General features: G+C 38.4%; 4 protein-coding genes across 5 annotated transcripts; 2 read left to right on the forward strand and 2 right to left on the reverse strand.

Annotated features, from left to right (window-relative positions):
* Window positions 1-250: 250 nt before the first annotated feature.
* Window positions 251-2,275, reverse strand: LOC133714751 (uncharacterized). The gene is made up of 2 exons (XM_062141005.1): window positions 1,855-2,275; window positions 251-1,012 (listed from the first exon to the last, which is right to left on the reverse strand). Exons 1-2 carry the CDS (start codon window positions 2,196-2,198, stop codon window positions 604-606), a joined length of 753 nt encoding a protein of 250 aa, XP_061996989.1. The 5' UTR covers window positions 2,199-2,275; the 3' UTR covers window positions 251-603.
* A 7,315-nt stretch (window positions 2,276-9,590) lies between these two features.
* Window positions 9,591-12,640, forward strand: LOC133715219 (protein ABIL1-like). 2 transcript variants are annotated; one of them, XM_062141627.1, is made up of 9 exons: window positions 9,591-9,857; window positions 10,282-10,364; window positions 10,890-11,040; window positions 11,123-11,222; window positions 11,313-11,405; window positions 11,558-11,630; window positions 11,758-11,810; window positions 11,917-12,011; window positions 12,085-12,640. In XM_062141627.1, the coding sequence occupies exons 1-9, from the start codon at window positions 9,765-9,767 to the stop codon at window positions 12,238-12,240; spliced, it is 897 nt and encodes a 298-aa protein (XP_061997611.1). In that variant the 5' UTR covers window positions 9,591-9,764; the 3' UTR covers window positions 12,241-12,640. The 2 variants fall into 2 exon arrangements, with proteins under 2 accessions (XP_061997611.1, XP_061997610.1); XM_062141626.1 differs by having other exon boundaries at window positions 9,593-9,857; window positions 11,546-11,630.
* Window positions 12,641-19,917: 7,277 nt separating this feature from the next.
* LOC133715218 (putative UDP-rhamnose:rhamnosyltransferase 1) lies at window positions 19,918-21,789 on the reverse strand. Its single transcript, XM_062141625.1, has one exon. It carries the CDS (start codon window positions 21,613-21,615, stop codon window positions 20,182-20,184), a length of 1,434 nt encoding a protein of 477 aa, XP_061997609.1. The 5' UTR covers window positions 21,616-21,789; the 3' UTR covers window positions 19,918-20,181.
* An 824-nt stretch (window positions 21,790-22,613) lies between these two features.
* Window positions 22,614-26,237, forward strand: LOC133715220 (protein ABIL1-like). The gene is made up of 7 exons (XM_062141629.1): window positions 22,614-22,766; window positions 23,207-23,289; window positions 23,979-24,111; window positions 25,137-25,221; window positions 25,351-25,403; window positions 25,513-25,607; window positions 25,685-26,237. Exons 3-7 carry the CDS (start codon window positions 24,081-24,083, stop codon window positions 25,838-25,840), a joined length of 420 nt encoding a protein of 139 aa, XP_061997613.1. The 5' UTR covers window positions 22,614-22,766; window positions 23,207-23,289; window positions 23,979-24,080; the 3' UTR covers window positions 25,841-26,237.

The raw sequence follows: 26,237 nt of genomic DNA on the forward strand, positions 1-26,237 counted from the left end.
TGGCACTGGACAAGTGAGGTTTTCAGCTTTTGCATTCTTTTTCGAGTTTCTGTCCAATATGGGACTCTAAATTTTTATATAACGTTCCAATTTTGAAGCATGTAAAGCCTGCAATACCAGTCTTTCTATTCTTTGATAATCACCTGGAATGCTACTGGGAACTACTGGGAATTTGATAAGATTTAAAACTCTACTACAGAAGCCAGCCTTTCTTAAAGCAATTTGGTAGCCTATCTTTTCACAAGTCAAGTAACAAAAGTGACGGGTGCTCATGGCCATGGTCACTGATTGTAAGCTTTCTATAATATCATATTACAATGAGATGGATTCTAGGATCATAGGAACCAGCATACACCTCATACTATACAAAGTATGCAAGCATTGTACATAGCTGAACTCAGAGCTCGGAATCTGAGTAGTTTTAACAGATAAGTACATTCAGTATCTGCTATGCTAGTGTCTGGCAGTGCCTTGTCAACTTGGGCAACATTTTTTGCAATGTAAACCAACTTTTTATCACTGAAGTAGTCGATGTCAATTCTAGCTCAAGATATACTCAACTGTGCACAGCATACACCAAAATTTTGAAAGAACTAGGCATCATCAACTCCTCTTTGAAGATGGCAATGATGAAGTTTCAAAAAATGTTGGCTTTGGAGTTGAAGGGCACCCAAGAGATTGCATTATATCGCCTACGGCCAGAATCTGAAACTTTGGAGGCGAATTCAGAGCAATGTTATCAACACGATGCTCATAGATCTTCCCTTTCTTGTCAAGTTTGTACTCTGAGGTTCCATCAAATCGACCACGACTTTCCCAAGGGACTCGTGGCATGCCATGGATAGTCCAGCGAACCATTATAACATTGTCCATCGGCTGCGATACACTAATGACGTCAACCCACAAGGCCTTGAAAAATATCTGGCCATGGAAACGTAGTGCCGAAAATATAGACTTGTAATTCTCAATGCCCATAAAGGTATTGATCGGATCTTTGAATGTTATATCATCCCTATACAGAACACAAAGGACGTATTAGCATATTGTAAACAAAATCCCATGTAATACAAAGAAACTCTGATGGGAACCTTGATAATATATCTGACATGACTCAAATCAACAAAGTATTGAACACCACACTGAATAATTTACTCACATACGCCACCCTACTGATTAGCAAACCATCAACAAGTCCTGGCTCTCTCAAGCACATGCACAACAATTTCTAGCAAACAGTCATCACCTAACATCCTACAGTCTTGTTTCAATCTACACTCTACATCATGAACGTCCCTAATATATTGAAAAACCATATCGTAGCCAAGCCCTAGAAAATACTATAATGAAGGTATAGTCAGCTCCGACCAATTTCCTCAGCCATAGGGGTTGATTGCCGTTCATAGCATATCCACATACATGTATAGCTTAAACCAATAACTTCCAAACTACAGTTCTATCAAGAAAATCTCACTTGCAGTGATACCGAATTTCATAGCCAATCCAACTCCAAGCACTAGAACACTAATGTTGAAATCTCCAATCAGACTTGAGCCTCAATTAAACAGGTTATTGAATAACTAGCTAAATACATTATTAGCAACATTTCCATTCCCAAATTTCAACTGTTTAACTCCTCCTTATTCTCAGCTCCCAAACTAGAAAGGCCTCAATTTAATGGAAATTCACAAATTGCTTAACTGATATACAATTCTTAATTCTCAATCCTACCTAACCAAAAACACCAAGAACATTAACCTCCATCAATTCTCTTTTTCCATTTCTACATTTCTGATCACCCACACAAACAAGAAATTAACTAAATCAAAATTCAAAGAAAACCAATCAAAATCAGACCTGTAAATGTCGAGGCTAAGCTCTCTGAAAAACAGCTCAGGAAACTCCTCCCTCACAGTCCGAATCGCATACCCCATATTCACATAGTACTCCTGCTTCTCTTGATCTTCCTTGCTCGGCTTCGGACCCTGCTTCACCGGAGCCGAGAACTGCCCGTGCGACCTTAAATTCCGATCCAACTCCGACGCCCTCGCCGCACTGTCCTTAACCCCGGCGCAAACCCTAACCGTGGACCTGGATTTCGACCCGAAGTTCGTCGGAAATCGAAAGCCTTTACGGTTAGGGTTAGGGTTAGGGTTAGAGAAGACTATGGAGATTTCCGGTGACCGAACGAGAAGAGCCATTGGAAATGTTTGGGATTTTTTTTTTTTGTTTCAGTGGAAGTAAAATGCCATTTTTGGGTTTAAGTATGGAAATTTGAGTGATTTTATTGGAGGGGAAGGAAAAGGAAAATCTGTTTGGATAATTTTGGGTTTTAGATAATTGGAATTATCGGTTGGTTAAAATGGGGGAAAATTGTGATTGGTCGTTGGAGATCCACGTGTGAGAATTTTGTGCTGGGAGTTGAGTTTGGGAAAAGTCCCCAACGTGCTACATGTGGGTGTAGACGCAATCTGAGATTCGATTTATATCGACCAATCAAAATAAAAATCGGAGGCTCCTATTTTATGACCTTTTTTTTTTTTTTTTTTTTGAATCGAATAATTATCTTTATTGAAAGAAGCATCAAGTCGGCTGATTACAATCTGAGGGGGGTGTATTCAATTCAGATTTGAAAAGACTGACTTTTAATAATCCATGGATTAGCATAATCCATGGATTGTTTTAATTCCATATGGAGTTGAACAAATTTTATTAGATTGACTTATCAGTATTTCTTTGGATTTTATAAGTCCATAGATTGTCGTAATAACAATAATCAAAAGAAAAAATTGACCAAAACAAAAACAATAGATGATTTTTTTTTATTTGGTGGGAAAAAAGTATTGTTGATATAGATGTTGAGATAAAATAAAGGTTTGAGGGAGATGGTGATGGCAGATACTAGGCCAATATATTCATCGCATCTCCCTCAAACTCTATCAAGACATCAATGTACAGTGAAATATACCAAAACCATGAATAGAGAGATGATGCAAAGAAATCAACTAAATTTTCTGAACAAGCAAACATAAAGGCAATAACAAAGAAATGATGCACCTCGATAGTTCATCTAACAGACCTATTTTGTCTCAAAGTTCATTTTTGGAAACGTCTTTGTCACAATGATCCAATTGCATAGATCACGATGTTTCTAACAGCGCTTGATAGACATTGAATAACTAGGGGTATCTCACCACACTGAGTGGCAATTGTTGCATTGGCCGGATCAGGGCAACAATTGCAGATTCCGCCTACACCAAATTTCACAAGGCTCTCATTTGGTTATGTTATGCAATCCAGAAAAGGTCCCACCAGTTGAGCTGGCGCAAATAGGTATAATTGTAAGGATCATAAGCAAAGTCCACCAGATTAGCGACAGTCTTCTCTTTTGATTATTCACAAGGTAGTACTCTGAAATTGAGTCACCAATTCCCGAAGGTAGTGCAGCCTTGGAGTACCATATCTTCTGGTTCACTCTTCTTGCCTCCTATCATTGGTAAACAATTGTTGAATTGGTGAATCTAGTTGACCTTTTGCTCAATAAAGTCCTTGCTTAGTCACCTAAGTCTGCTCAGGCGTTGCCTGAAACAAATTAATTTGGTTAGCATGCAAGCCTAACTACATAAAAAGAGCTTTTGATCAACAAACTACAAAAACTGTAATGAAATATAACTTAATAATTCCCATGAAACGATAACTAAATTGTAACTTAATTAAGCTGTTATTTCACAGTAGTACCTAACTAAAACACTTTTGCTAGAATCCAATATGGCATACTGCCCTTGTTTATCATCTTTGGTTACTAAGGTCAATTTTTTTGTAAAGGTAGTCTTTTTTTTTTTTGCATAATATCTGAAACGAGGACTACCTTTTACAAGAAATAACCATGATTTCCATCTTGAGAATAACCTGATAGTGTATTGCATTCCATCAAATCAGATCCTTAGTCCTAAAATCATCAAACACACTTGTAGCTTCTATCAAATGTCTCCACCAAGAATACATGCATATAAGTGCATTCCAAACAAAAACTTCATAATGCAAGACAGACTCAAATACAAGAGAATGCATGCATTTGTCCATTGAGCAAGTCTTCATGATCTGCAAGAAAAGAAAGGACGGAGTATAATTCATCCCTAGAGATTGTATTCCGAGAACTATAACAGTAAGACACATATTCTTCAAGGTAGATAAGACAACATCAGACCGGCCATTAATAAGAAATATGAGCATTTTAGGCACTAGTTGCTTTTCTAAAATTGCTTGAAGCTAAAAAAAGAAAAGGAAAAAAAAAAAAACATATCTATCCCAGAAGGTTGCTGTACCATCATCCCATGCACTTTGCAATTGATCAATAGTAAATTCTTCACATTAAGCATCAAGTATAGTGTCAAGAATTTAAGTCATATATAACAGAGGTCACCACAAAGTAGCCTTATTACTAGTTGGATACATGCAACTCCTATTGGTCATATCCATGTAATGAGATCATGTAATCATCATGTTTTGATGTGAAAAACCAATTAAAGGCCACAGAAAACTGGGAAGCAACACAATTTATGGATTGAAGAGGTAGACAATTGTCCATTATCTGATACAGCATGAAGATCAAGCAAAAAAAGATAATCAAATCTAATACAGTGGCATACAAAATCAGATTAGACCCTAAACAAATTAACATCAAGTTCCTAAACAAGGAATCCATCAGAATCCAAAAATGAAAACTAAACTACCCAAATGATGATGATATATATATATATATATATATATATATATATATATATATATATATATATATATATATGGAAGACCATGAACCAATCTACCAAAGAAGAGAGCTTGAAAATTAGAAAACAAGTCTTTGGGAATAAAAAAATGTACAACGACTATGAAGATTAATACCAAAGAAAGAAGAGAGCTTTTGTTCTAGCCTGAAATCTTCGCAAGCCCTCAACCATCATTAAAAGTTACGAATCAACAGCAACCATCAACACCTCTAGGGGTCAAACAACTCCAACCACGAATCAAGATTATGCAAAAGTATTGAACACGAAGTTATCAATTTATGAAACTCAAACCAAGGACAATAGATGAGCAAAAAAGATGACCCATAAACCCTAATTTATAGAAACCATGTAGTACAACAAAACCTGATAACGTCAAAATCATGTAGTAACAAACATCAAATACGTCAAAATAGAAAAGATGAGAAAAATACCTTGGTTGGTCAGAGAAGAGAATTGAAAGAGGTCTCTACACGTCTTCTAGTGAGCTCTCTTCATCTTCTGAGCGAGAGAGAATGTCAAAATCTTTAGGGAGGTGAGCAGATTTCTGAATGGATTTTGTATTTATACCTAGCCCCCTAAAACCCTCCACAATCCAACATTTAATGAAATCCTTGGGAATCTTCAGAGTTTTGAATATCACCGGATTTTGGCGGACAGTTTAAAATCCAAATTGAATACATCAAGATTTTAAAAGACTTTTTAAAATCCTGATTGAATACCCATAGACTTTTAAAGTACAAAAAAATCCTGTAAACTCTTAATTGAATACACCCCCCTGATTGTAAAACGTCCAGAATGCATTCTGGAACCTTATCAATCCAAACTGATGTATAGTTATCATCAAAAGCTATACTAGCTAGCCTATGAGCTACTGCATTACAAGTTCTAGGAGCAAAACAAATCTGCACTCCTGGAAAGGACGCCATAGTCATCCTTATATCATCAATAATTGCAGAATAATCAATCAGATCATACCTTTGGTTTTCAATGTCCAAAGTAGCTTACAGGCAATCAGACTCTATCACCACAGATTGCACCTTCAAAGATTGTAACAGTTGCAAACCTTCTTTGATTGTTAGGAGTTCTACCTGTTTGGCACTATCAACATGGTGTACTGGCTGCGTAAATGCAGCTTTGACCTTGATGGGTTGACAAAAGCGAAAATAATATTATCGTGTAGCACATTTATTGAATAGTATATTTATTAAGAGAAGAGAGTTTGCGCTCCATAACTGATTTTTTTTACTAATTTGCCCCTTATATATTAAAATACTTTGAATCAGAAATAAGCAATAAGGATAGTAAAGTCAATTAACAAAATAAAAAATAAAAACAGAAATTCAATTATATGTAGTGGAGACGTGGTGGGAGTTTCCATAATTTTTAACTACCTACACCACACACTCTGAAAAAAAAAAAAAAAAAAAAAAAAAAAAAATCCTGCACACGCTGTGTGTAGGCCACTGCTAGTTAATGATAACTTGAGGCGAGTTCAATGGGAAATGTTGAACAAAACGATAAGAATTTGTTTTTTTTTTTGCTTTTTTTTTTTGTTACAACTTACAAGGAGGGCTAGAAGCCCAAAAAACAAACTAAGCAAGAACAAGTCTCGGTCTCAGAAGACCCTCCTTATCTTCTTGGAGCTTTCGCTTGATATAATCAGGCGGTTCTTCAAAGAAGTGGTGTCCCAAATTCAAAGTATATGTCCAAGCTGTGCTAGACTATCTGCAGACATGTTACATTCTCGGTAAATTCTCGATAAGAATTTGTTTTTTATTTTTATGAATATGAAATGTATAGTAAAGAGTGAAGAATGACCAAATTTTTTAGACCTTTAGAATTTAAACTTTAAAGACAATATCATTAAAATGGGTTATGCCATGAATAACTGACTTGTGAGTTGTGACATAATAACGTACGCTAAGTTCATATCAACTTTGCTTTTAATATCCTTCAATCTCAGACAATATTATGTTACAAGAACAAATTAGAGTGGACGTGTAAGTGTGTACCAATGTTAACAAAACTTTAGTCTACATATAATTTACAAGTGTCTGGAGGAGGCAGTATGATGTAGTTTTCAGCACAAAACCAAGTTTGCATGCCTTCTCGGTATTTTTTTTTTTTTTGACAAACGCCTTCTCAGACCTCAGTATTGAAAGGCTGTACATTCTATAAACAGTAGTTTTTAATTTTCAGATTGATTCTTGTCATATTGGATGGGAATATGTTCTTAACCTTTCATGGTAACTATTTGAAAAATAAAAAATAAAGTTTTCAAAAAAAAAAAAAAGTTCAAATAAATCCAGAATATGTGTCTGGCCCAAACTCTAGGTTACTTGACCTAGTTGTAATAAGGTTTTGAATTAGAGATATTCATAGATATCCGATTAATTGTACGATTATCTTTCCTTGTACAACTCTGATAAAGAGGCCCCTATTATCAATGAAAGCACGACTCAATTTTATCCCAATTTCAGTTTTCCTTAAACACGTTATCAGCACGAAACCCTAACCCTGAAACCCTAAATTCGTAGCCTTCAAACCCTAACCACCACCGCCGCATATATTGGAGCCCTCAATCCCAGGACTCCAGAACTGGCGGCGGAACCACCTAAACCGGCCGGAATCCCACCGAACTAGCCATCGGAAGTATCGAACCAGCCCTCCAAGAAGAAAAAAAGGGATCCCTGCACCGGTTCACCACCTTCCGGACCTCCGATTGCTACCAAATTTTGCCACCAGCAGCTCTTTGATCCCAGGATCCAGCAACCGGAAACAAAACTCTCAAAACCGGTCTAAAAGTTGCTGAACCGGCCTGCAGAAAAACTGGCAGAAGAAAGAAAAAAAAGAGAGAAAAAAAAAAGGAAAAGAAGGCAGCCCAGAGGCCCACTGCCACGTCAGCAAAGGGACCCATTGCCAAGTAATCATCCGGGACCCACTGCCACGTCAGCAGCCGGACCCCATTGCCACATCAGCAACGAACCCTAGCGCCACGTCAGCACTAGTCAACACCGGTTGACCGTTTCCGATCAACACCGGTTGACCGTTCTTGGTTTTCTGGGTATGAGTTTGTGCTTGATCTTGAGCAAAAAACTTGGTTATAAGTTGTGGGTATGATCTGGGTTTATTCAGAAAAGAATCAAGATCAGTTGATTTTGTCTGAGAATAGATACGAGGAAGAAATAAGCTTCCTGGGTATGATATTGGTATGTATATATTTTCTGGGTAAAATGGTTAAGATGAAGAACAGATCGAGGAGAGAGAGAGAGAGAGAGAGAGAGAGAGAGAGAGAGAGAGAGAGAGAGAGAGAGAGAGAGAGAGAGAGAGAGAGAGAGAGAGAGAGAGAGAGAGAGAGAGAGAGAGAGAGACAAAAACAAAAAGGAAGTGAGGGGTAAAATAGTCATTTTGGACCACATTGTGCAAGATTTGAATGTCTGAGGAGCTACTTGTTAAAATTATGATACGAGTGACTGAACTGTCAACGCCCCAAAAGTTGAGGGAGTGACCAGTAATTTCCCCTAAATTTACTGCGTGCAATTTTTTTTTTCATGGTGAAATAAAAACGTATAAGCAAAATTACTGTATTTTTTTTTTGAGTAAAACCCACCACTAGGGTCAAAACTTTTCTCCACCGGACAAAATGATACACAACTTTCAAAAGTGATCAAAATGATACCTAAATTTTTAAAAGTGATCAAAATGATACCTAAATTTTTAAAAACAAATCAACTCGATACCCAACTTTCAAAAGTGATCAAAATGATACCTAAAGTTTTATTAAAAACAAATCAATTTGATACCTCAGTTTATTTTTTTTAGGGCTAAATACTGGTTACTACTATGTGGTTTAGGTCCAAAATCAATTCAGTCCCTGGACTTCTAATTTGATCAAAAACACCCCTGTACTTTCAATTTTGATCTAATTGGTCCAATTCATTAATATTCTGTTATTGGTTCAAGTTATAGTTGGATTATTTGTTGAAAAACTATTTATTTGATAGATTTCTAATAGTGGGACTCACTCCAAAATTGACTATGCAGGCCACCTCAAGACCACATCATAAAACATAGGCCATATATGAGCCACGTCAACGAGTTAAATGATTCAATTGTTGAAAGACTAACAAATTGGACCTATTAGATCAAAATGTAAAGTGCAGGGGTGTTCTTGATGAAATTAGAAATTTAGAGACTAAATTGATTTTGGACCCAAACTACGTAGTAATCAGTATTTAGCCCTTTTTTTTTTTAAAACTTCTTTGTTATATACAAACTCGAACGTTTTTCAAGCTCAAGTGATCCTTTCCCCATCAATGTTGCTTATCTTCTCCTTAAAAACAAGCAGAAATCTCGATATCTTTGTCTGAGTGTGAACTAGAACTATCAATTTTCCCACATTGCAAGGCAAAACTTTAATAATTTTAGAAAGATTATATCTTTAACATAAATCATCACATCTCAAACCCCATGATTTTATGCAATAAAAAAAAAATCACAAGATACTTTGATTGCTATGATAGCATATCTAGCTTCCTCTCTCAATCTCACCATCATGTCTCATCATTTCCATTTTGATTGCTACAAAAAAGATTCTATTCTTCAATAAAACAATTTTTCCAAAAAAAAAAAAAGAAAAGAAAATTAAAATCATAACCGAACAATCCACCGCCCTCCGAGAGAGACAAGTTGCCGTTAATTAATTTTCTGATAAAACCATCCAATCATCAACCACCGCGAAGTTCAGTAACCCCCCAGCAATAAATTCCCTGTCATTTTCACTCCCTAAATTTCACAGAGAATTATTATTATTATTATTAATATTCCCGGCGTTGCTTCTACCTCACTCTCTCTCTCTCTCCCATTCCCACCAAATCCCAACCCCCAAATCCAACTTTTCTCTGTAATTATATGCTTTAATTCTGTGGACTTTGTTCAATTCGGTAGCTATTGATCGCCGGAATTCGTTTTCGGTCAGAGATGGAGTTAGAGCAATCCCGGCCGCTCAATCCGGCCATGACCTTCGACGAGGTCTCCATGGAGCGCAGCAAGAGCTTCGTCAAGGCCTTACAGGTTCCATTCTCCCACGCTTCCATTGACGTCTTTGTGTTCTTGCGAGGCTGAGAGTCTAGGATTGGATCTGATAAGTGTTTCGTTTTTTGATTGATTTGATTCGTTCTGGTTTACGCATTTCGTAGTTTGATTCAATTTGATGCTTGTTCGGTAAATCTTGGCTTTGAAATCGTTGAATCTACGCGGTTTCGAGTCGTGCTTGGTTGTTAATGCCTTGTGATGCTCTTTATTTTTGGTAAATGATTGGAAATAGAGGCCGTAAATTGGCTTTAGGTAGCTGTAGTTGATTGCTTGGTGAAGCTTTTTGTTGTTGCTACTTTTGTGGCTTACTGGCTCTCATTTTCAATTGGCATGATTGTGCTGCTTGATGAGGAAAGCGTTGAGTTTTTATGACGGTGGGATCCTTGTGTTGTGTTTATTTCAGGAGCTCAAGAACTTGAGGCCTCAGCTTTACTCTGCTGCGGAATATTGTGAAAAGTCGTATCTTCATAGCGAGCAGAAACAAATGTAAGGATTTTTTTTTTTGTTTCGTTTGATGTGATTCTTCTTGATGCATATGAAAATATTTAGTTTCTTATTCTGAAGGGGTGTTTTGTTGCCAAACTGTTATAAGATGTGTCCCGTGATGAGTGTACAGTAGCAGATCCTACTAGTAATGTACAGTATGTTTTGAGTGCTTACCTGGGTTTAGAGTATCCCTGAATTGCTGCATCTTAGAGTGGATATAGCGGGATTTAATGAAAGGAAAATCACTTAAATAATGTAAATGTGTACTTGGTTTAAATTCGGTATACAGATGAACTAAAATGCACGACAAAGCATTTGTCATGGGCCCTTCTTATCTTGCTATCGATGTGGAATCTTGTTAATGAGAGATGTGTGGCATCTGCAAAAATTGGCAAGAAGACACATGTTCTAACATGTCGTGCATATCTGCATGTTTTAACCATGCCTTGCGTTTTCTTTCTCGAATTTACAAGGATTGTAGTATAAATTCCTCTTGCTGAAGTTCATTACAAAAATTGGTAACAGGGTACTGGATAACCTGAAAGATTATGCTGTGCGAGCCCTTGTTAATGCTGTTGATCACCTTGGCACTGTGGCCTACAAGTTAACTGACCTTCTTGACCAGCAAACCTTAGATGTTTCAACCATGGACCTGAAAGTTACTTGCCTAAACCAGGTGAGTTTTAGCATTCGTGCATGTTAGAATAGAAAGAATATCAAATGGATATAACTAAATGAACTATCTTTCTTATACTTAGAAACTTCTTACATGCAAAACATTCATGGATAAAGAAGGTTCGAGGCAGCAGCAGCTGTTGTCATTCTTCCCAAGACATCACAAGCACTACATTTTACCCAGTAAGGCCAAATATTATTAACTAATAGCTGCAGTTACCATGTTTACAACAAGATTTTTACATTTATATTATTTTTTGTCCTTGTTGCTAGATTCTGTCAATAAGAAGGTACATTTCAGTCCACACGTACAGACTGATACTTGGCAACATGCTTATCAAGCAAGACCACATGTTCAACCGTCAAGTATGTTATTTTCCAATTGGGGATATTTTCATCCTAAGTTTCAGTTTGGTCCTTGTGATTTTGTAGTTTATAATGTGGATTTTACACTTTTATTGTAAATCAGTAATAACTTTGGTTTTGGTACAATGTGCAACATTTAGGTGCCACTGCAGCAAAAACTCTTTCCTGGCATTTAGCTTCAGAAACAAAATCAACCTTGAAGGGGACTTTGCATGGTCTGGCTAGGTAATCCATAAGGTTGAAAGGAAATATAGCATATGTTCTGTGTTGGTAATAATTCATTTTCTGTTTGTTTTCACTTGCTCATGATGATCTAATAAGACAATATTTCTGGATATTTTCCTTTATGCAGTTCTGCAGACACAAAAGTTTCTGTAAATACTTCTGGCACTTTCCAGCTTTTAGGTATGTAGAGTTGGAAAGTCTAATCATCTTATCACGTAGTCACGCTTCAGTGAACTATAAAATGAAGTTGTCCTTGAGAAATAATAGCTCCTTCTAATGAATGTAGATAATGAGGGGAGCGCCACTACGAAATCCTCGGGTGCTCACCTGCAGTTACCAAGTCGAGTTCCTGGTTCTGAACCATTTGTTGCTGGACATAGGGTAAGTATGCTTTGCCCCCAATATGTCCATGAGTAAAGTGAGGAGAGGAAATAAGGTTACTTTTCTCTTGCAGGATGCGGTGGATGGTTACAGGCCACTAGGGGCGGCCAGGTCATTTGACAACCAAAATCGACAGATCGTGCGAGTTCCTGTTCGCAGCAAAAGTCTGCTATCAGCTTTTTTTGTCAAACAGAAAAGCACAAAGCTGAAGACTGGGTCCGTCTCCTGAAACCTTTCTAAAACAAGTTAAGACCCGACTACCTGATCATCCCACGCTATGTGGGTCAAATTGCCTGTAAATCCCTCCTATGTGTTTTGGCTTCAAGCTTTTTTGTTGACCATTCGTTATTCAATAGCTTGGAATCAAAATTCTTTTTCCCACCCTATGGCGCCTTACACTAGCCTGCTTAATAATGAACAGAATTGTGCACAGATGTCCAGTAATGAAGTAGTTGTTGAGGAATGTCTGGCTTATGGATTATTGCATTAGTTTCTGCTTCCATGTTGATTTGTCTTCTGAATCATTCGGGTAAATGTCACTGTTAATCTTTTCTTAGCTGATGAGGAACATTTTCATGACAAACTCTTTCATCAAAATAATGAAATTCTAGGCTAATTATATTTGCTCTCGGAGTCTCTGTAATCAAGTATTATTACAAAATAAGCTTTTGGCTGCAACAACTTTTCTCTATCGTATTTCGTACTACAGCTGCATATTGTTCAAGCACAAAAATGAACAATTTCATAAAAAAATAAAAATTAAAAACACGAAAGAGAACAATAATACTCTGTTTATTTATTTATGTATTTATGATTTATTTATTTATTTTATTAATAGTAGTTATTGTCGGTGGTTGGAATGTCGAACCAAAGATGTTATGGTGAAAACCTTTTTCTTTTAGCAAATATTCATTCAAAATTTCAAAATTTCAAAAAAAAAGATTCAAAACGACTCTATAATCCTATTATAGATTGCAACACTAGTGCTAATACGAGTCAGATGATACTAAAACAGTTAATCCAGCCAAATCCCTATTATAGGACTTGTTTTTTTTTTTTTTTGAAAATAGGAGAATTTTATTAACTAAATACGATGGACATCGTACATAAAGGCATCCAGGATAAAGTCTGGAGCAGTATCAAACCAATGACAATGGACATTGGACTCATAACTATAACTAGCTAATCTATGAGCAATAACATTGGCCTGTCGAGGAACAAAACAGATAGTAACCTCCCTATGTTCAGCAAGGAAGTTCTGTAGATCTGTGATCAAAGCACTCAAGGGAGAGAGATCTGCAGCTACTGAGTTTATAGTTTGAACTGCAAGCAAGCAATCACTCTCCACAACTGCCTTTGTGATCTGCATGGTAGATAGCAACTCTAGTCCTTTCCTCAATGCTGGTAACTCGATGTGCAGTGGGGAACCAGAGAAACCAGCAATGAACCAGCAATGATTTGTCTTCTGAATCATTCGGGTAAATGTCACTGTTAATCTTTTCTTAGCTGATGAGGAACATTTTCATGACAAAGTCTTTCATCAAAATGAGTCTCTGTAATCAAGTATTGCTACAAAATAAGCTTTAGGCTGCAACAACTGTTCTCTATAAGTCGAAATACTACAGCTGCATATTGTTCAAGCACAAAAATGAACAATTTCATAAAAAGAAAAAAAAAAACACAAAAGAGAACAGTGATACTCTGTTATTTGTTCTTTTATTTTTTTTCCTGTTTTTAATAATAGTTATTGTCGGTGGTTGGAATGTCGAACCAAAAAGCTTGATGATGAAAACCTCTTTCTTTTAGCAAATATTCATTCAAAATTTCAAGAACAAAAAAAGATTCAAGACGACTCTAATATAGGATTATAGATTGCAACAATAATACTAATACGAGTCACATGGCACCATAACAGTTAATCCTATTATAGGACTTGTTACGTCTTCTGTCTTACACCAAAAACAGTTAATCCTATTATAGAACTTATGTTCTGTCTTCTAGGAAGAGTTTGCAATGAACCAAAACATTTGTAGACCAACAGATGCCGTCAGTTTAGCCGTGAGATTGATCAAGTCAACGCGCATAGGACAGGGAAGATGAAACTGTTATTCGTGTTGTTACTGGAGGGGCTTTTAAGGAAGAAGGAGAAAGGCATGCGCATCGAGGAGGAGAGCGGGTTTTCATCGAACTTGGCTACCATAGCCGAGCGCTTCGCTTATTAATTCCTCTACTTATCCAAGAATAATTCAATTCAAATGGGTTGTTGTTGGGTGCTAATCACTCATCTGCCTCTCTCTCAATCCAAAACCCAGTCAAGTGTGCCTCTCTCTCAAACGACCACCGCGTGCGTCTCCAATACTACTCTCTCTCAATCAAAACTTTATCTTCTCTTTAGTCTGGGTTCTTACAAAATCCGAGAACATTAGAATTACGGATACGTGGTGCCTGAGTTTCTCCGACGACGATAATCAAATAACTTCCTGGTTCTTTTCTCAAACAATCGGAGAAGGAAGAAAGCCCACCCACTTTTTTCATTCTGGAAATTGGAAAGTTTAAGACACTCAAGCATCCTTGTGAAGTTCATATATGCTAAATAAGTAAGAGCAGACAAAGCAGGCAAAAGAAACATTGGCAAAATTCAAAATGTCGACCTCGTCCTCCAAACGTTGGAGATAGGGATCGGGAAGCCTTGAATTAGTTCAGATCTTTAGTGATAGAGAGAGTAATGATGAGAATCGAGGAATCAGTACGTGAGGGGAATGCAAACCGGAGCTTTGATTATCGATGAAGATGGAGGAAGAGAGAGAGAGAGAGAGAGAGAGAGAGAGAGAGAGAGTGTGTGTGTGTGTGTCCATGCTTTTCAATTTTCACAAACCAGCTGATACTCTTCCAACTTTCCAAGCTTGCAAAAGTCGTAATTGCCCGACTCCTTTCACCATGACGGCAATGGAATTACGTTAGAGCAAGTCCACCCGTAGTCAAGAAAAGGCAAAGTCGAGAAGTCAAGAATTCGACCAGTCAAGCTACTATTCACTGCCACTGGACATGGGTTTGCACCCGTTGTTTTTCTTGCCCGGTCAACACTGTTCACCTTTTCACTGTTCACAGTACTGTTCACGTATTTCAAATTCCCAAAGCAACCAACGGCTACTTGCCACGTGCCTCCCTCTGGCGCGTCTCTCCTGCGCTGGCCCATGTTGCCCAGATCACACGCGTCTCTCTCTGCGCGTCTCTCTCTATCTTCTGTCTGCGCTAGGCGACAAAAGCAGTCTCCAATTTGCGGTCAGCAATTGCGGTCTAGCACCTCATTGGTGCGTTCCCTCCACGGCTGGGCATCCCCGCGTCACTCTATGGTTGTCAGCCCTCCACAGTCACCTCACATGCACCCGTGGGCCGAGCTGGCAGAGAAGACGCCTGGGTAAGAAGAAAGTCACCAGCTTGCCCGTTTCTTTGGCCTTGGTCATGAAAAGGCATCATTTGCCTGGTCAAATATGGACCGGTGGAAGCAAAAAACTGACTTTGGCCGGTCACCACGTCAACATTCTCCCAATTTGCCCGGGCAAAGTGCCTCCGGTGGACTTGCTCTTAATGGAGGCAAATTTTTTTCAGCAGTATATGTGGATGAAAACTGGCCACGTCAGTGGGGCCCCTTTGGTCTACAAATGTTTTGGTTCATTCCAGCCTACTCCCCATCGATATAGGAAGTGGTCGGGGCGGCTAAGTAAACTTGCATCATATTGGATGGAATGGCTTTGTCATCCTCGATCATTTTAAAATGGACGAAACTATATTCTGTCGCTGACTCTTAGCAATGACTTTCTTCCCATTATTTCAAGTGATGATTAGGGAATAAATGAAGTAACCATAGTAGTACTTCTCAGTGGTGTTTACCTGGTCAATTGATGACCAAAGAATTAATGCTCAATAACCCTTGGATGTAAGTGGAAAACAAAACACCTCAACTTAATAATAATTCTCTCTGCCATTGGATTTACATCTAAGGGTGGTTGAGCATTATTTTCTTGGTCAATAACTCACCAGGTGAACTTTTTCGTTTCTCTTGTAGTGATTCCTTATGTTGGCTGGGCTAGAGATTGAACCTGGAATGGGCCTATGGGCTATTCTTGGCATGCTTTTACTTTTCATGTTTTTTTTTTCTTTTTTTTCTTTTTTAGCAAATTATGACTTTATGCTAGAAATAAGTCCCTACTGAGTTGTGGGAGGGCGATATGGGCTTTATCTCGGTCTACGCACCTTGTGTGCCTTTATCTGCTCTGCAGCTCTGGTTCGGTGGCGAATTCTTTAGTTCGTCAAATGGTCGCAACCTTCCAGTGACAAGATGAAACTTAGTGTTACCGAATTGTTTTGTCAATGGCAACATAGTAGGAAAGCTGATAGTATAAGTAAATTATGACTCCACGTGAACAATATCTTTCTAGTGTGTTACCACAATAAAGCGAATGAAGTAACCATTTGCGCACTTTTCGCTAATTAATACTTAATTGAGACTCCGGTTATTATTTTGAGATGTTCTCTTGATGTTTATTGTGTTTTGGGATTTAGCTAGGCATAATGTCCTCATGTATTCTGCGGTTTCATTGTTGAAGGCAATCGTATTGGTCCTGTTTCAACAAACAAAACAAAAAGCAAAAAACTGAACTTGTTATGTCAAACAGTTATGGATGACTTGATTTGATTCTATTGACATCCACACTTTTGTCAAAATATATTGGAATCTTAACTACCCACCTAAAAGAGCTTGGTTTGCCGCTAAAGAGTTTTCTGTATTTTAGCACCGTATTCTTGTATTTTAGCACCAGCATCTCACGTTCTATGTATAGTTTGCCAAGAAATAGATTTTTTTTTTGGCCAGCCATGTTTTTAGGCACTAAACTAAATTTGTATATACAAACAATGAACTAATTAATTTTTTTTTACAGTCGATTTTTTTTTGAAATAGAAGGTTCATTGCATTAGATGACCAGCTAAAAAGCCAGAGTCTACATACCCTTAAAAGACAGACAAATGGCGGAGTAACAACCAAACTCCTATGCAAGTACTACAAACTCATTACAAGTCAAATGGAGCCCACTTTTAAAGCGGACTCATAAACAAGGAACAACTCCTTATCTTCTGAGGCAAAATCATCTTCTAGCTATAGCCAACCATCAGCCAATCACGCAATTGTGGTACGAAATAGAAAGCTACTTCCCAGCAAACAAATAGGAGCCAATTCCTCACCCATAAGCGGTAAGCCACTTTCTCCAGCCCAACTCGAGATAATTACCAATTCCGGAGAATCATGATCTGAGTTATGACTAGCACTTGAGAGACCATAAAGGCCCAGCATCGCCCAAGGAGGTCCAGCTCTCGGGCTAGGCTAGCCCAAGCACTAAGTAATGAATGAGGGTGTCAAGGCACCCTCCAACCTGACCCAACTCTGAAAATAATCAAACCAACTCAACTAGGCCCAAAAGAGATGAAGCTCATATCGTCCAGGCCCAGACCTGAGGCCCAAGCCCAGATGAAAGCGTTGGCCAAAGCACTACTCCCCCGTTGCCAGCCTGCGGCGGCCGCCTCCCAGTCCGGGGGACGTCCAACCCAGACAACCATCCCTGCATCCATTCCCCTTCCAATCAAAACCAGACCTTCGATCAGAAGCAGCACCACACTACCGCACAACACCACAGATCGGGAGAATCCGACCTCAAACGTCGATCTTGACTCCGATCGATCAAGCACCAGAAGAAGTAATATCCGCCTCCCCGAACCACTATACTCTGCTTCCTCCACACCGGCAGTCGAGACGCACCAAGTTTTCGCTGCCAAGCCGACATCGATCTGGTTTACCTTCAAATCGGAGGCGATTCGATCTTCAGGCACCACCAATCCACTGTGAAGCAAGACACCCAAAGTTTCCCAGCCACGACGAGGCACCTCGTCAGTACTAACAACAAACGGCAATCGGAAATTTTCCGCAGCCGTCGTACACTGCTCAAAACCCTAGGGCTTTGCTCGGTCTATTAAATGGTTGTTAAAATATTTTTGTTATAGTCGATTAAATAAAGAGTAAAAAAAAAAAATTATTGGTGTTCATCTCCGATCTACCAAGAATCTAATCCTCGATCTACTAGACGCTCGATGTTAATCCTTAGGGCGCTCGTTGCAATTTTAGTTGTTTCGACTTTCTTTTCTTCAGGGTTCGCTGTGTGGAAGCCATGGTTTTAACATAAGGTTTATCTGACCTTCGATGGCGGTGTTGTGCTCGCTAGTGTTGATCGAAAGTTCGGGCGGTAGTTTTGCGGTCGTTCTGCTTCTATCAGTGGCGGCAGTACGTGTTGATGGCTAGGTTCCGATTTTGGTGGATTTTTGTTGCGAGTTCACGAGATCTGTGGAAGACCTGGGTCGTTGGGGCTTGGTTCTGATGTGGTGGGCTACCCAATTGCAGGCTCAAGGCAGTGAGTGGACTGTTAGCGTGGGCTTGTTTTTGGCTTGTTGCAGTGATCTTTTAGATGTTACATTTGTGGTAGACTCTGTATTTTCGTACACTAATTGAGGTTTCTAGGCAAACTTACTTGTTCAATTATTTTGAGGCATGTATCATTCACTAGGTTACAATCTTCTCTTGTTAGTCGCTTGTTTAGAATAAGTGAGCTGATTTTGTTTGCAATGAGGGTTACCTGTTAGTTTGTTTGGCGGCTTGTGTCATATATGATTTTGGTACAACACAACAATTGATGTACGTGTCTTCTGGTAATGGATAAGTAATAAAATTATTTATTCTTTTGGAAAAAAAAAACAATTAATTACTAATTAATTTTGCTTACAGACCCGTCTTTAATCTCTGTATTCCTATCTAGCACAAGATAATTTTTGTTGTTCAATCCGATCCGCAGGCAATGTTGATCTCAAAAATTAATGGCAACAACATTTTTGTCCTAGCTTACCCCTTTACTTACCAATTATGAAGATGCATTCATGGCCCTCCAGGCGAATGACGACTCCTTCAACATGACTAGCATGATTCTTGGAGCTGAGATCCATTCCACACCCCTGATTCTCTCTATAAGGACCAACGAGTTATTACTTGAAAATGACATGTCTCATCATTCAACGTGCATGTTTCAATGTGCTATAGCTAGAAGTGAAGGACAAAGTGTCGGCAATTTTAGCAAGATGAATCATTTCAACCATTCTATATTTTTGTGTTCTTATAGCTCTAGTGGTAAGATGTTAACCAAATTAAGTAGGCCTTATAATGTTGGACTAGAGTATTTGCAATTATATGAGGTTCACGGCTTTGATATATTTGGGAGGCCGGAGTTGAGGTAATCGAATCATTTTTCAAGTTTGTTGAAATTCCATTATGAACGTCCGTATGAACAAGAACGTACACTTCGCTTCCATTAGCTACCAGCTCATTAACCTAGTTGAAAACTTACAAAAGAGAGGAGAGACAAAAAGATAGAACGGTGAAAAGACCTTCGAATAATATCTCACGTGATAATTTTAGCATAAAATTAGACTGTTGATGATAAATCCTATATTGACGATTAATATATTTTAGATTGTGGAAATATTTAAGAAAGTCTTGGGTTTGTACGTAACGAAACAATGAAAATTCTTATATATACTGACGTTGTAAGTGATCCATCAGATTTTAACCGTTGATATTTATAGATAATTTTTTTTTAATAATAAAAACATGTATTTGATATTATCTAACTCTACATTTTATCGGTGCAAGTGCACATCAGTGTATTGAATATTTTCTCATGAAACAAAAATAAGTTGCGGAGATATTTTCTCTCTAACTCACATTTGATTACAAATAGTACGTAGAAAGTTGAAACAATTTTATTTTTGATGAATCTTGACAAACTAAAGAGTGTTTATTCAAACAGAAAAAGATAAATTACAGAGAGGATGAACTATACCAAACCTCTAAAAACAAGAACAAAAACTGAAAGAAGGACGCTTAAACACACAAATGGATAAAGCTAGACAACCAAGAACTGAAACAAGGACACTTTCACAAATGGACAAAGCTAGACAACCAGGAAAGTGGGAAACGACTCGGACAACAGTGTCCAAGTTGTAAACAGGAAAGCTGCTACGTAATTCAATGGCGATCCATGAGTCTAGGATGACCGACCACCTCTTTGGAACGTTATTTTTTTTTAGAAGACTTTGGAACGTTATTTTTGAGATAACTAACAAATGAACCAATGTAGTGGTCTTGGTGCAGCTTCTGATCTCCAAAAACTGCAGCAGCTTTCCTCACATTTCTTCTCAGCTGCTCTCCTTCTTCTTCCACCATTGCTAGCCTCAGCGTTTTTGCTATTTCCTCTCTACTAAGCGACCCGTCTTCGTTGCACTTCACTTCGGCAGCCAGACCCTTCTCTACCAAAAGCCTTGCATTCAAAGGCTGATCATAAATGAAGGGTAACACAACAAGGCAATGCCCAAATTGCAGAGTCTCAATCACAGAACCCCATCCAGAATGAAACAAAGAGCCCCCAATTGATGGGTGCCCCAAAATTTCCATTTGGGGTACCCATCCAAAGCAAACAAGCCCTTTCTCTGATGTTCTGTCAACAAAACCTAAAGGCAGAAAATCATCTACTTCATCACTAGTGTTAGCTGAATTGGGTTTTCTGAGTCCCCAAATAAATGGCAATTCTGAAAGCTCCAGCCCATGAGCTATCTCATGAACTTGTTCTTTGCTCAGCTTACACTCACTCCCAAACCCCACAAACACAATTGACCTGGGTTTTTGCTTATCAAGCCAATCAAACATAGCACCATCGGAGTTTATTTCCCTTTTTGCCCTTTTCCCAGGTTGATCTGGAGCAAGTACACCAATGGGAATCACTGGCTTTCCAGTAATTTTCTTGTACACTTCCAAGTAGTCTCCTTCAATCTCACTGCAAGTACGAATCACCAAAACTTGACTTGCTGATATGATCTTGGCAAACCTTGATGTATAGCTTATCCCTGTACTATTTGCTGCGAAAGACCCTTGAGGCACATAAATGGCTTCATGCTCCTTCAATGCCACCAAAGAAGGAAAAGTGACCCATTCTCGTGGAGATGTCAAGCTTTGTGGTGATGGGAGAGCATAGTTTCTGTTTGCACCAGTGAGATATTCAGGTGGGCCAAAGAAAACACTGGTTGCAGCACTGAAAACTGAGAAGTAGGCAAGTGGAACACCATACCCTTTGGCAATTTCGACCACCCAATGAGCAGCGAAATCGGCAATTATCCAATCTGGCATTTGATCTGCAATGAAATGCTTGATGGGTGTTTGAAGAAGATCGTATGCGATCTGTAAGTTTTCGGTTTTTTCAAAGGGTACGTCAATACTGGCCTCTGCTCCTTCCGGCAAGAAGTCAGGATCTAAACGAGGAAATGGAATGGGGACCAAGTGTATGAAAGGTTGTAAATCAGGTGAGATTTTGGGGAGCCTGTGAATGTTTCTTGGGGTTGATATGAAGGAGACATGAACTTTGGCTTTGGCCAAGGCTATGGAGAGTTGAAAGAAAGGCATCAAATGGCCAAAGGCAGACCATGGAAGCATCACAACTCGAAGCTCGTTTCCCATTTTTGATATGTCTAGATGGAATTAGTTTTATTCTAAAAAAAAAAGATGGAATTAGTTTTCTCAAGCAATAAGATAATGTGTATAGGATGGAAGGTATAACTGTTTTTGCTGTGCGTTATTGCATTATTGATCGAAACTGTTCTTCAAGGAAAGATGTGATGGATTGAATATCAAAGGCCACAAATAATATTGCATGTCCCTACAACTTATATGCAGGCGAGATTATTTGTGAGAATGACATTTGATTTTGGTTAAATTTACGTATGAGAACAAAGAATCAAACTCTACCAAGAAGAATTAACTCTACCAAAATTCCATTAATTGCAATAGTGAGAAAAATTGTATTTGATTCAAGGGAGGGGAGGAAAGCACAAGATCTGAATTATTTTCATAGACATATATAGAAGTAAGTTGAGGTGTTTTGTTGATGTAAATCTAAGGGTTATTGAGCATTAATTCTGTGGTCAGCAACTGACCAGGTGAACACCACTGACAAGAGAAAATAGTAAAAGCGAGGGATTTCATTATGACAACCCAAAATTCATCGCAAAAGCTTCGCAAATACGAGGAAATTTCAGTTGTCACACATGGTCCCATCGGCGACAACCAATTTGTCACATAAAGTAGGTATTTGCGAGAAATTGACAATTGTCGCCCATATGACATTATGCGACGCCCAATTTCTCGCAAAATGTCAATTAGGCGACAGTTTTTACCAATTGTCGGTAAATATTTATGTGACAACTTTAACTTCCTCGCAAAAGATTAATTAGGTGACGACTTCTGCGGATTGTCGCTTTATATTTATGTGATAACTAGATTTTTGTTGCTGAAAACTGATTCAGCTACAACTTCTATGAGTTGTCGGTTAATGTTTATGTGACAACCTTAACTTCCTCACTGAAAATCAATTGGACGATAATCCTTAAAGTTGTCACTTAATGTTTATGTGACAACTTGAACTTCCTCACTGAAAACTAATTAAGCGATGACTTCTACTAGCTGTCGGTTAATGTTTATTTGACAACTTTAATTTTCTCGCAAAAGACCAATTAAGCAACGACTTGGAGCAATCCCGACAGCTCAATCCGGCCATGACCTTCGACGAGGTCTCCATGGAGCACAGCAAGAGCTTCGTCAAGGCCTTACAGGTTCGATTCTCCACGCTTCCATTGACGTGTTTGTGTTTGTATAAGGCTTAGACTCTGGGATTGGATCTGATATAAATTTCGTTTTTGATTGATTTGATTCGTTCTGGTTTCTGGTTGACGCATTTCGTAGTTTGATTGAATTTGATGCTTGTTCGGTAAATCTTGGCTTTGAAATTGTTGAATCTATGAGGTTTCGAGTTGTGCTTGGTAGTTAATGCCTTGTGATGTGTAGGTGATGCGCGCTCTTATTTTGGTAAATGATTGGAAATAGAGGCCGTAAATTGGCATTAGGTAGCTGTATTTGATTGCTTGGTGAAGCTTTTTGTTGTTGCTACTTTTGTGGCTTAATGGTTCTCATTCAATTGGCATGATTGTGCTGCTTGAAGAGGAAAGCGTTGCGTTTTTATGACGGTGGGATCCTTATGTTGTGTTTATTTCAGGAACTCAAGAACTTGAGGCCTCAGCTTTATTCTGCTGCGGAATATTGTGAAAAGTCATATCTTTATAGAGAGCAGAAACAAATGTAAGGATTTTTTGTTTCGTTTGATATGATTCTTCTTGATGCATATGAAAATATTTAGTTTCTTATTCTAAAAGAGTGATTCGTTGCCAAACTGTTATGAGATGTGCCAAGTGATGAGTGTACAGTAGCAGATCCTACTAGTAATGTACAGTATGTTTTGAGAGCTTACCTGGGTTTAGAGTATCCCTGAATTGCTGCATCTTAGAGTGGATATAGCGGGATTTAATGAAAGAAAAATCACTTAAATAATGTAAATGTGTACTTGGTTTAAATTTGGTATACAGATGAACTAAAATGCATGACAAAGCATTTGTTCAATTTATGAAAATAACAGAGTTATCGATGCTGGAAATTAGGATTAGAACATTTTCTTCATTGTGCATGGTTAATTTGGTTTCTATGCAACATAAGCTTCCGAAATAGTTTGGAAAGTGTTAGTAATTATGCTACGCAATAGTGCCTATAGGTAGGAGGCTCACTTGTCATGGGCCCTTCTTATCTTGCTATCGATGTGGAATCTTGTTAATGAGAGACATGTGGCATCTGCACAAATTGGCAAGAAGACACATGTTCTAACATGTCGTGCATATCTGCATGTTTTAACCATGCCTTGCATTTTCTTTCTCGAATTTACAAGGATTGTAATATAAATACCTCTTGCTGAAGTTCATTACAAAAATTGGTAACAGGGTAATGGGACTCTAGATTGGAAAACATGAATTGAGAGAAAACGAAATGAAAAGGAAGAACAAAATTGAAAGTTGATTGATAATTCTGGATGATGATTACAGATGCGGTGCACCACACATATTCAACCGTCAAGTATGTTATTTTCCAGTTGGGGATATTTCCCTCCTAAGTTTCAGTTTCGTCCTTGTGATTTTGTAGTTTATAACATTTACACTTTTTGTAAATAAGTTTGGTTTTGCTACAAGGGAAAATATCAGGAATGGTCACTGAGTTTTGACATATTCGACACTTAACTCACTGTATTTTCAACAATATCACATAACTCACTCAATTTTGAAACTGTCTATCACATAACTCACTATCGTCTAACAACGTTTATTATCCGTTAAATCACTGTTTGGGTGTTGTGTTCTCAGTTTTTTTTTTTTTTTTTGGGGTTAATTTTCCGTTAAATCACTGTTTGTTTTTTTTTTTTTGTACCTTTGGGTGTTGTGTCCTCAGATCTTCTTCTTTCTTTTCCCCCCACCCCCTCCCTTATTCATGCTTTCTGGGTTTGGTTGTTGTGCACCAAATTACAACAGATTCATTAGACAAGTATTGTTGTGGGTGTGGGGCGAGACGGAGATGGAGCGGCTGGGGGAGGTAGGGCGGTCGTGGAGAGAGAGCCGGACGGACTGAGCCGACGGGGAGGATCTGGCGAGGCTCACGTGCGGGGGAGAGGCGACGCGTGTGAAGAAATCGCCGGCGGAGGAAGTGGAGAAGCTGGAAGTGGAGGAGGCGAAGTCGGTGGAGGAGGAGTGGGAGGTGTAAAACCTTTCGGAGAGTGAGGATGAGTTTTAGAGAGAGAAAGTGAAGGAGTTTCAGAGAGATAAAAGGTGGGAGGAGAGAGAGGGAAGAAGAAGATAAGAAAGAAAAGAGAGAGAGAGAAGAAAAAAATGTTTAAAGAAAAAAATAAGATAAAGGTTTAAGATAGTGAAGAGACGAAAATACTATTTAAAATATGACCATGTAGACGGTAGTGAGTTATGTGATAGACGGTTTTAAAATTGAGTGAGTTATGTGATATTGTTGAAAATACAGTGAGTTAAGTGTCAAATATGTCAAAACTCAGTGACCATTCCTGACTTTTTCCCTTTGCTACAATATGTAACATTTAGGTGCCGCTGCATCAAAAACTCTTTCCTGGCATTTAGCTTCAGAAACAAGATCAACCTTGAAGGGGACTTCGCATGGTCTGGCTAGGTAATCCATAAGATTGAAAGGAAATATAGCATATGTTCTCAGTGTTAGTAATAATTCCTTTTCTGTTTGTTTTCACTTGCTCATGATGATCTAATAAGACAATATTTCTGGATATTTTCCTTTATGCAGCTCTGCAGACACAAAAGTTTCTGTAAATACATCTGGCACTTTCCAGCTTTTAGGTATGTAGAGTTGGAAAGTTTAATCATCTTATCACGTAGTCACGCTTCAGTCAACTATAAAATGAAGAAGTTGTCCTTGAGAAATAATAGCTCCTTCTAATGAATGTAGATAATGAGGGGAGCGCCACTACGAAATCCTCGGGTGCTCACCTGCAGTTACCAAGTCGAGTTCCTGGTTCTGAACCATTTGTTGCTGGACATAGGGTAAGTATGCTTTGCCCTCAATATGTCCATGAGTAAAGTGAGGAGAGGAAATTTAAAGGTTTACTTTTCTCTTGCAGGATGCGGTGGATGGTTACAGGCCACTAGGGGCGGCCAGGTCATTTGACAACCACAATCGACAGATCGTGCGAGTTCCTGTTCGCAGCAAAAGTCTGTTATCAGCTTTTTTTGTCAAACAGAAAAGCACAAAGCTGAAGACTGGGTCCGTCTCCTGAAACCTTTTTAAAACAAGTTAAGACCCGACTACCATCATCCCACGCTATGTGGGTCAAATTGCCTGTAAATCCCTCCAATGTGTTTTGGCTTCAAGTTTTTTTGTTGACCATTCGTTATTCAATAGCTTGGAATCAAAATTCTTTTTCCCCCTCTATGGCGCCTTACACTAGGCTGCTTAATAATGAACAGAATTGTGCACAGATGTCCAGTAATGAAGTAGTTGTTGAGGAATGTCTGGTTTATGGATTATTGCATTAGTTTCTGCTTCCATGTTGATTTGTCTTCTGAATCATTCGGGTAAATGTCACTGTTAATCTTTTCTTAGCTGATGAGGAACATTTTCGTGACCAACTCTTTCATCAAAATAATGAAATTCTAGGCTAATTATATTTGCTC

This window comes from Rosa rugosa, chromosome 6, assembly GCF_958449725.1.
Source record: "Rosa rugosa chromosome 6, drRosRugo1.1, whole genome shotgun sequence".
NCBI classification, from domain to species: Eukaryota; Viridiplantae; Streptophyta; class Magnoliopsida; order Rosales; family Rosaceae; genus Rosa; species Rosa rugosa.

Excerpts from the sequence above, each read along its gene's own strand:
- LOC133715218 (XM_062141625.1), bottom strand. The coding sequence starts at position 21,615 with ATGGGAAACGAGCTTCGAGTTGTGATGCTTCCATGGTCTGCCTTTGGC.
- LOC133715219 (XM_062141626.1), top strand. The coding sequence starts at position 9,765 with ATGGAGTTAGAGCAATCCCGGCCGCTCAATCCGGCCATGACCTTCGAC. Across the intron at positions 11,406-11,545 it reads ACCACATGTTCAACCGTCAA|GTGCCACTGCAGCAAAAACT; the intron begins GTATGTTATTTT and ends TGCAACATTTAG. Across the intron at positions 12,012-12,084 it reads CATTTGTTGCTGGACATAGG|GATGCGGTGGATGGTTACAG; the intron begins GTAAGTATGCTT and ends TTTCTCTTGCAG.
- LOC133715220 (XM_062141629.1), top strand. The coding sequence starts at position 24,081 with ATGCGGTGCACCACACATATTCAACCGTCAA. Across the intron at positions 24,112-25,136 it reads CACACATATTCAACCGTCAA|GTGCCGCTGCATCAAAAACT; the intron begins GTATGTTATTTT and ends TGTAACATTTAG. Across the intron at positions 25,222-25,350 it reads ACTTCGCATGGTCTGGCTAG|CTCTGCAGACACAAAAGTTT; the intron begins GTAATCCATAAG and ends TCCTTTATGCAG.
- LOC133714751 (XM_062141005.1), bottom strand. The coding sequence starts at position 2,198 with ATGGCTCTTCTCGTTCGGTCACCGGAAATCTCCATAGTCTTCTCTAAC. Across the intron at positions 1,013-1,854 it reads CTTAGCCTCGACATTTACAG|GGATGATATAACATTCAAAG; the intron begins GTCTGATTTTGA and ends TGTTCTGTATAG.